At 46.9% G+C, this 10,294-nt stretch overlaps 1 protein-coding gene across 1 annotated transcript in view; it reads left to right on the top strand.

Moving 5' to 3' along the window:
- LOC104165441 (excitatory amino acid transporter 4-like) overlaps positions 1-7,735 on the top strand; it is a 21,081-nt gene extending 13,346 nt beyond the window's left edge. The window contains exons 5-10 of the mRNA XM_009705080.1: positions 744-786; positions 1,421-1,761; positions 4,025-4,258; positions 5,318-5,512; positions 5,968-6,102; positions 7,537-7,735. Coding sequence (XP_009703382.1) covers positions 744-786; positions 1,421-1,761; positions 4,025-4,258; positions 5,318-5,512; positions 5,968-6,102; positions 7,537-7,735 — 1,147 coding nt within the window. The remainder of the gene's footprint in view (positions 1-743; positions 787-1,420; positions 1,762-4,024; positions 4,259-5,317; positions 5,513-5,967; positions 6,103-7,536) is intronic.
- Positions 7,736-10,294: the final 2,559 nt, after the last annotated feature.

The following is a 10,294-nucleotide window of genomic DNA, read 5'->3' as shown; positions in this document are numbered from 1 at the left end:
GAGGTTTATGGCTAAGTCTTGCCCAACCTACTACTTCTAGCTCAGTCTAGCTAACTGGCTTTAAATGCTTGGCCTGGAGCACTGGAGTTCAGCCCTCCTGTTAGAGGTATTAATGCAAGAGGCCAAGGCATGCTCAGCAAAACAAGTAATGAAAACTATCAATGACTGCATGCCCTTCAGAAATCCACCAAGCAAAGGCTACTCCAAACATCCATCTTCACTGACCGAAGGACACCGAGGAAGAGGTTCCCAAGACATTGTCTTTCCTGCCCTTGCTGTGATGTTACACAGTGAATTGCAAAGCTGTACCATCTCAAGTGGTATGAAGCGATGTTTCTGAGGTACAAAATAACAGAGAGCTCAAATAACAGCTGTAGAGACGAGGCTGAGAGCAAGGCAGTATATTAAAAATTGTAATATGGTATTGTTTCAAGGTTCAATTGGGTTTGATGATGCTTTTACAATGTACCCATATCCCAGTGCTGTATGTGTGTAGTCTCTTTCCATATACCTGAAATACAACCTTCTGGAGTCAGAAAAGATGCAGCGGGAGCCTGAAAGGATGCTGGAGGGTGCCTGGCTCCAGATGAGCATACTCCCACCCTCTGCTCTGTAGCCTGAGCTGGCTTTGTGAGAGTTGTGACCTGAGACACTGCTTCAGGACAGAGGCCTTGGCCAAGAAGCCCATGTTTTCTTGCAAGTCAAACAGTACAATAACTCTTTCCTTGTTTTATCTACTGCAGGAATATGTTCCCACCCAACCTGGTAGAAGCCTGCTTCAAACAGGTATGAAGTCCCACCTGGCCTATCACTTTCCTTTGCACCCTGTGCCCTAGACCATGGTCCAGCCTACTTCTCTGAGGGGTGGAATAGCAATTGCCTTATACTGCCTTCACACTTCCCCAAGTCTGACTGCTGCAGGAGGCACTGCAGTCATTAGTCTGTATTACAGCATCCTCCATGCAAGCTTTTCAAGCTGTCCGTCTACAGCTTCTACATGTCTACATCTATGGGGGCTTCAGCCTCCATCCCATCCCACACTCAGAGTCAGGAAGTGTTTGTGTGATTTCAGGTAGCAAGGCTTGCACTGGCAGTGAAATGGGAGCAGACTCTCCAAGGATTTGTCTCTTCTGTAGTGTTAGTGCCCTTGGAAGCAGCATAAAGGGTTATCAGAGAAGTCAGAATATCTCAGTCCTAGGGATATGAGATGTTCCAGTGGTCCCTTTTGACCTTGAGTTCTATGAACCTTTTGATAAAAGCACTAAGCTAGGGAGCTTGAGAACAGACAAGACAAGTTTACCACACAGGCCAGCAGGAACTTGCAGTACTCTCTTTAGGAAGGGATGCAAGAACCTAGCATGTTGTCCTGAGCTCCTGAACCAGGGCCTGTGAATGCATCTGATAATCTGTGTCTTTTCAGTACAAGACGCAGTACAGCACCAGGGTCTTCACCAGAACCGTCCTCCACAGCAGCAATGTCACACCAGGTGTGACAACCACTCAGATCCCTATGCCTGAGAACTTCACCAGCATCCTGGAGAACGTCACTCATGCCCTGGGGACCGTCTCCGAGGTGCTGACCTTTGAAGAAGTCATTCCCATCCCAGGCTCAGCCAATGGGGTGAACGCGCTGGGGCTGGTAGTGTTCTCCATGTGCTTCGGTTTGGTGATCGGCAGCATGAAGCAGAAGGGACGGGCCCTGCGGGAGTTCTTTAACTGCCTCAACGAAGCCATCATGAGGCTGGTGGCCATTATCATCTGGTGAGGAGCACGGCCGGTTGGAGCAGGAGGTCTGCAGGTGCAGTTTCCACTGACCTGATGAGAAGTGGGGTAGCTTTAAGGATAACATGCACAGGAAAAGCAGATGGGCACAGCTCTCCTTTGGCTCCATCAGGCTGGAGGGAAAAGTCTGGATGGGATATTTGTTCACATTTCATTTCCTGTTTTTTGTTTTTACCTTAGAAATATCAGGTACACCAGCACTTGCTTTCCTTGAGGCTGCTGGAAACATCCTTGGAAGACCAGAGAGCTGGAGTGGAAGATCTCTTAGCCTTATCAACAGGGCTAGGGTGTGAGGCTTTCCCACCAAAAGCTTTCCTTCCAGCTACGTTCCAGGAGTCTGACTTAGCTATGAACCACAATAACCTATTGCCACTTTCCTGCTACTCAGGGTGGCACCTGTATGCATTAGCTCTGAGAGCTGAGCTGGGTTAAGGTCAACTCAAAGTTACTGCCTTTCAATTTGAAGTCTCCCAGATCCCGACTCCTCTTGAGCTCAGCTGGTTGTTGCTTCCTGTGTAAGGCTGCCTGTGCTACATGGTCCAAATAAGCAAGGCATTGCTGAGATAAGTCTTCTCTGGAAGGCAGCATTTTGCCAAATCTTGTTATTTTAAGCTCTTTACTCATCTAGCGCTCAAGGTCTAAATAGGAGTTTGTAGTAGGTACCATGAGAAAGGAGAGATGTGGGGCTGGCAGAATACATGGAAATGTCTGACAGGGAAGGGATCTGTCAGCTCTGCACTCTCTCCCATTTTAGATCCAGCGTCTTTCCCCTGGTCTTCTAGTCAGAGCCTTGTATCTCAAAGCAACATCCTGAGCACAGGGGGACAGGGCTTAGAAAGACACAAAGGGGAAGAACAACCCTGAACTTATAGCAGAGCATTGAGGAGCCTCAGCCCCTCTGGGTTCTTTTCCTGCACAGATGAGCCAGAACTTGGGGCCTTGCTTTCCTAAGAAGAGGTAAGAGTTGCCCAAGGGCACAGTGGAACAAGCAGACCTGCACACTACTCTCAGAGACAATTTCAATGTGACTTCAACACCCACTCCCTCAGCTCCCCCTTACAGTGAAGGAAGGCAGGGTGTTGATGTATAGAACATCGGTTATGCTCAGGAAACTGACTGTGCGCATACAGCAGGTAGTGTCTGGAGAGACCTCCGACTTACAAAATCCTGCTCATATTGGAGGCAGGACTGTCAGCTGCAGCCCAGCACTCCTTCCTGAAACCACAGTCTGCAGACCATCTCCCAGGAGCTTATTTTTCCTGGGGAGATCTGGCCACTAGCTGCAGCCAAGGATGTCTTCTAAGAAGAAGGTCAGAGGAAATGAAATATTTGTGAAATCCTTTCCTGAAACTTTTCCAAACCTCCTAGGCTAAGTTGGAGTTTGGCATGTGGACCTCTGAGCCTTGTGCATGAATTGCATGTGAGCTCTTGAGCTGTAGGGGCCCAGCCCTGACAGGTGTGGCCGTGGAGCTGGGATTTTCTTTGGTCCAGTTATTTGTCCATGTTTAGTTTAGTGCCCATGATATTCTCCATGTCTGTGTTATGGCTTCCTTTCTGTGGAGCCTCACTGCTGCTCATCAGATGCCTTGTTATGGAAGGGGGAAAAAGTCATAAGGAATGGAAAGGATAGCAGTGTACCTCAAAATGGGTTTTTATATAAGCCACGGCTGCTTTCACAGGTGTTGGTGTGCCCAGTCCTTGCTACACTAGATATGGATTCCCTGTATGTTCCTATTCCCTAAATGTGAATGTCTGAAGATAGCAAGGCTGATATTCCAGAGCCTATAGGATACTCATGCTTTTACTCCCCGATTCTCTGTTTCTCTTGTACTTCCCTGTGCCTTTCAGTAAAATACTCTCAGCCCAAGCTCTATTAGGAAAGGAAGGGACTCTGAAGATTCCTCTACATAACCTCCCCTATCAATTATACAAGGAGTGTTGTGGAATCATGTTGAGAACCCAAAAGGAGGAGGAAACCTCCACCAGTGCCCAAGCTGTGCACACAACAGAGTGCTGGGGTCCCCGACAGTGCAACAAGAGCTGTTTTGTAACCATGTGGTGAACAAGTCCCATCTCTTTCTGGATTTCCAGACAAGAAACGAGCAGTATCATCTGATGGTTAGGCTTAGTGAGCACTTCTGGTGTGCTGGCTTATTGGGGGTTTGTCCAGACAGCATGCATTAAAGATGCTGTGAAAGTGTGGGCCACAGTTCTGAGCACTGGCCTTGTGTTTCTGCCACAGGTATGCTCCAGTTGGGATCATGTTTTTAATTGCTGGCAAAATCCTGGAGATGGATGACCTAGCAGTGATGGGAGGCCAGCTGGGGATGTACACGCTCACCGTCATCATTGGACTCCTCATTCATGCCCTCTGCATCCTGCCACTGCTCTACTTCATCGTGACTCACAGGAACCCCTGGGTATTCATTGCAGGGCTTCTGCAGGCCCTCATCACAGCCCTGGGCACCTCCTCAAGGTACGATGGCTACATAAGAGTAGGGTTGGGGTTGGTGTGGATACTCTGGGGCTGCTTCTCAGCACTCCACTGCCCTCAATGCAGCACTGTGGTCTTACAATTTCTAGCACTAGCAGCTTTTTGCACTGGTCCAGCCAATCTCATTTGAGAGTGGAAAGATTCTGGCTCCCCTGCTCATGAACCCTAATCACATCGCCACCTCTAACCATCAGTGCGTGGTCCATATTCCTCCTTACCAAACATGGTGGTGACTCTCCTTGCAGCGTTGAAATGCTGAGGTCAGGACAAATATCAAATCCCACTGAATTGCAGAATTATTCCATTCCATACGTCTCATACACGTGTACTCGCATACATTTGCACATTTCTCTCTCCCAGGCACACATTCTGCATGTAGCTGGCATTAAACTCACCAGAGGCCTGGGCAAAGTCATAAACACCCGTATGTTCAATGACTCACACTGCCATGCAACACAGCCAAAGCAAGGGATTGCAGGTTGCTGTTTTTTCACTAAGTGCCAATATTCCTATATTCATTTCCTGGCAAGCACAAAACAGTCTCTCCCACATGCATTCTCACATTGAAACACACAGCATTTTTCCTGCTCATGTTCTCTTTCAGACACAATCCTCTGCTTTCTCTGCAAACTATATTCTCACACATGGGTCATTCTTTGTCTTATGCACTGAGGGGGGTGAGAAAGGGCTCAAGTTTTTTTAATAGCTGGAAAAGGAGTTTTGGTCTTGAGGCTCTGTCCTATGTATGCTGAACCCTCCAGAATCACCTTCTTTTGGTGTTATACCAGCATCATCAGCCTCAGGGTTGCACAGCCCTTCCCCCAGCCCCCTAAGGAAAGCCATGTCTGAATGTGCAACTGCCATACACCATATCTGAGGAAGCCTTGCTTAGACTGTTCTTTCTCCTAGCAGCTTCTGGCCTCTGGCTCACATGGCAGGGTGAAAAAGCAGGTGGGTAAGGTCATAAACCAGGCAGAGGCTCAGTCCCTCTTCCAAAGTCAGCATATATCCAATTCATGTTGGTTTGTAAATTCCTTTCAGCTCAGCGACTCTGCCCATCACCTTCAGGTGCCTGGAAGAAAACAATGGTGTGGACAGGCGCATCACGAGGTTTGTTCTGCCTGTGGGAGCTACAATTAACATGGATGGCACTGCTCTGTACGAGGCCCTTGCAGCCATCTTCATTGCACAAGTCAACAACTACGAACTTGACTTCGGGCAGATCATCACAATAAGGTGACTTTTGAAAGGGTTTTGGGACTACAGGAAGGGCTTCAGTTTTGTTGACTTATCTGAAGTATGGTCAGGTTCCTCTTTTGCTCAGAAGATATAATGAGGGGGAAAAAAGTATGGAAAAGAAGGTTGTATGACATCTCCAGGTGTAGAAGCACATATGATTTTGGCACCACATCTTTGAGGCTCCACTTGAGCCCTTATTGCATTTCCAGGCCTGGGCCATCCCTTAGCTAGAGCTGCAGTGTGTAGTCTGTTATGGATGGGTGTCTGGCAGGGTGGCAGCCTGGCTGCTGTGTTGATGTCCCATGTGTCACCATCTTGCTCGGTGACCAGGGCAGAAAGGCTGCCAAGGGGTTTTGTAAATCATGAGTTTGAGCTACTTCCCAACATTTTTGCAAGTGCGACTACCTGTTTTCTCCCCTTTGCTGATAGCTGTGCTTTCCTGTGCCCTCCAGCATCACTGCCACGGCGGCAAGCATTGGAGCCGCAGGTATTCCCCAGGCAGGACTGGTGACAATGGTTATAGTGTTGACATCAGTCGGGCTGCCTACTGAAGACATTACGCTGATCATCGCTGTGGACTGGTTTCTGTAAGTTCTCTGCTCAGTAGCATGCACTGTTGTGCACTCCCTGCCAGTGCTTACAGAGTTTGTCTGTACTCCCAATGTCTCTGCTAAAAGCAGTCTCTGTAACCTGTATCATTAAGCTTAAAACACACCTGTACCCATGAGACCTTTGCCCAGTAGCCTTCTCTGCCTATGCTGGAGTCTTCACCATGTACTTCAGTGACTCAGGGCATCAGAGGTCACTTGCAGATCAGCCTGGTCACCAAGCAGAATGTCCTTAGTTTGCTTTATCTTAAAAGGTACCCAGAAACTATCTCCAGACCGCCAGGGACAGGTTGTGCCTATAATAAGCAAATTCACACCGCAGAGTGATGGTTCTGTGCTGCCAAACATGGAAAGTGGGATGAGACTGGGTTGTACAAAGTTGAGGAATGTTTAGATGGGTGCAGCTAGTCAGCTACATTGCTTCATTTCAGCTTTCTTTCCTTTTAAACCCTGGGAAAACTGATTGCACAGGAGTGCTCCTAGGAACAGGAGTGAAGAATGCATTTGTGCACAGTCCTCGCTCTCTCAGTCTTCTCAAACACAACAAAATCCTGACTCAGGGATAAGCTGTCAGTATTTCCTCTGTTCTTCTGTATCTTGAATTGCTGGTTTATAGCGAAAGTAGCCAAAGTCTGCTCCCAGCCATGGCTGAGCAGTTGGAAGTGGAGTCTTGCCCTACACCTCCACTTCTCCTGTGAACTGTGCATAAGAACAGACTTGGCTGGAAAAAGCCCTGCCTCTTAAGATGCCAGGTTACCTCTTGTACATACCCAGAAAGGTTGGTCTCAATCAGATACCAAAAGTCTTATCTGTTGTTACCGCTGAAGGATATGATGGGTTGCTGGACTGGTGACAGCTTCAGCTCTTACGTACAGTTGTGTTTGTGGAGAACATCTCATCGCAAAGGGTATTTTAGATTTGCTAATTTGCACAAAGAATCTGGTGCCTTATCTTAGTGTATACTGTGCATGCTGAGGAAATCTGGCTCTACAGCAGCACTAAGTCATAGGTTTGCACCAGAATTTCCATGCTCTTTGTAAAACAAAATGCAATTCAAGTGTAACTGATGTGGCAAGGCTTATCTGAGTCTGCAGAAAGGCCTTAGAAGCCCTTTGGAAAGGAAACCGTCCATGTGGAACCACAATGATGTTTCTCTCATTTTGTGGCAAGTCCAAAACTTTTCAGTGAGAAACTGGGAATGCAATAGACCAGGAATGAATGTGAAGCCTGTGCACCGGGCCATCAGTCAAGGAAGGCTCTCTGGGAGTCATTTTCCTGTCAATGTTGAAGTGTCAATCATTAGAGTTACTTGAAAAGTAGAAAAAGTTTCATTGAAGATGTTTCTTGAAAGAGTCTTCATCCCCTTAGCTGTTACTAAGAAGCTGTATTTCATTTTTCTCTCTGATTTTTCAGGGACCGCCTTAGAACGACCACCAACGTCCTGGGGGATTCTCTGGGGGCTGGCATTGTGGAGCATCTCTCCCGGCATGAGCTGGATGCGCAGGACTGCGAACTTGGTAATTCTGTGATAGAGAAGAAAGAGCAGCTCTCCCACCTGGTTTGCCCACAGAACAACACCCACAGGCACCCCAGGAGCCAGACAGCACTGTGAAATCAGGCGGCAGAGTACAAATTAATGCTGTAAAAAGCCAAGACTTGAAACCTGTCCATAGTGAAGGACAGAGAAAGATCCACTCTCCAAGATGCACACTCTTCTCCCTCCTCTGCCACATGCAGTCTTCCCTGATCCCTTTTCTCCCCCATCTCTTTCTGACTGGCATTAAAGTGGAGAAAATTAAACTGCAAAGAAAGTTTTATTCCACAAAAGCCTGATTTAGTCATTCTTATCGGGTCCAAGAGTTAGACCTGAGTAAAGAAGACTCAGCGAATGAGCTGGACTAGGAGCTCCTTCGTTTCTGAGCCAAAGTGTGAGCACAGCTAAGTGACAAGGTGGGTCGGTGACACCACCACCTGTGGACTGGCACCAAAATGTTGCCATGATGACTCTGCCCTGCAGGATACAGCTGCAAAGCCTTCACTTGGTCAGTGGCTTCCCCCAAACACATAAAGCTTTTAGTGTTGGCCACCTGGAGATCTCTGGAGACCCCCAGGACTCCTGTTCAGCTCTTCACTGGCAAGAGTGTTTATGACAAACAGAGTGTCCTCCTTGCTCACAGTCCTGGTGTTTGCGCAGATGGGCGGATGATGCTTCCTGAGAGCTTCTCACTCCTCTGACAACCCTTCCAGCTGCAGATACTGGAGTCACCCAGGTCCTGAAGGAATGTGGGACCGTACAGCAGGGACAGGGCTTACTGTGCTGGCTGGTAGTGCAAATAGGGCTCAATAGGCTTTTCATTAGTGGAAGCTGCTAAAGGATTGTGAAAGCAGTCAATAATTAAAAATTTATTATATCCATTTTTCAGCCTCTGAAACAGCTCTCCCCTCTGCCAAGCTCTGGCAAACACCAGTTAACTTCATTTCTCTTTAGCAAACTGTTCTCCTCTTGGTGAAACCAGAAGGGGAAATGCAAAGTTTAAGAACAGTTTGCCCACCTGAGCAGCTGGGTGGTACCTCCATGCCAGGAATGACTCCTTGCCACCTCAGATCTGCTCAAAAAACAGTTTCACTCCTCATCATAATACTCCTAAGGAAACTGTTCCTTTGCTCATCTTTGGCTATTTTCAGAAGTGACTTCCCTTCAGTTACATTGCTCCAGAACGTGCCTCCAAATATCTCTTTCTACAGCTCCTTATCTTTTATAGGCAGTACCCAATCACTTCGCAGCACTTGTACAAGTTTGCCAGATCCCAAACTTACACATTCAGGATAAATTTCTCAGTTCCTACCAAATGGAGCTCAGCTTCTGTTTAACACACTTGGACATAAGCCTACATGACATCTGAAACATCTCAGAGACTCAAGCAAGAAGTAGGGACCTGTTTCATCCATGCTCTATCCCCCTTCCCTGGCATGGCCAGGAACACAGCCTGTATCTCTCACTCCAGTGAACAGCACCAGCAGGTCTTGCTCCATAATATCCAGGTCCATGAACATCCAGAAAATGAATGGCTAGACACAACCAGGAAGATGTAAAGGATCCAGAGTTTTGGGGCTATTACAGTGTAACTGTCCTGCTTTAGAAATGGCTAAGCTCAGAAATGGCAGCAAGCAGCCTCCTGTCGCACAGTTGAAATATCTAAACTGGGCAGCTTTTACTTGAGGTCTGCTCTTTATTCCAAACCCAGTATATCACTTAAACCCCTCTACTCTCGCTTTCCACACTGATCCTTTTCATCCAGAAGCCCTAGCCATACCCTCAGAGGTGCACCTAAGTGGACCTCAGAAGGAAGACCTCAGAGACATCAGCTGGAGTAAACTTTGCCAACCACAACTGCACAACTGCCCATGCTTAGCTCCCCAGCACTAACAAAGCTTCCTAAAACACATTTCTCGAGATGTCCAAAGCCAGATCCTGAGGCTCTTTTTGGTCCTTCAGGAATTGCAGGATTATATATTGGTACTGCCACATTCCACATTCTTTAGGGAGAGTATTCTGGTTTTATGGGCTGGATGATTTTTGGGAATCTGAGATAAATGGACAAATGTGTCTCTCTCACATAGAAGTGGATAACAAAGCAGGGTAAATAGAAGTGTATTGTAGCTCTATTTAGTAGTAGTTGGCTCCAGACCCTAAGGCAGCAGACTGTTTCCTGACTATGGGAGGCAGGTTGCTTATTCTGACAAGAGATCTGCTCTAGCAGGGGGCAAGTGAGCAGAATAACAAATTATTGTCCTCCTCTTTGCAGTATTTTTTTATCTTGTATGAATACTATTATAATGTCTGCTCTTCTCCTTTCTAGACTAAACAGACCCTGTATACCCTCACAGGTAATAATCATTCACGTTCCTCTCCTCTGGACTTTTTCTTCGCTGTTCGACATCTTTCTTAAAGTGGAGTAACTAAAATTTGACACAAGAATCCGACTAAAGATTTATTAGTGCTGAGCACTGAGGAAAGAATATTTCATGTACATTAAGATTTAGATTTTAGAGTTCAAGTTACCATAGTTTAACAGCATGCTATACATCAGCTGATCAGGATGCATACATACAGCAAATTCAAGTCTGTTCATCTTATCTTAAATCTTAGTGAGGTTAGACTCTTACTTTG

Source organism: Cariama cristata, unplaced genomic scaffold (genome assembly GCF_000690535.1).
Source record: "Cariama cristata isolate BGI_N322 unplaced genomic scaffold, ASM69053v1 scaffold1468, whole genome shotgun sequence".
In the NCBI taxonomy this organism is placed as follows: domain Eukaryota; kingdom Metazoa; phylum Chordata; class Aves; order Cariamiformes; family Cariamidae; genus Cariama; species Cariama cristata.
The sequence above is the reverse complement of the archived record's forward strand: the minus strand, read 5'-3'. Positions and strand labels throughout refer to the sequence as shown.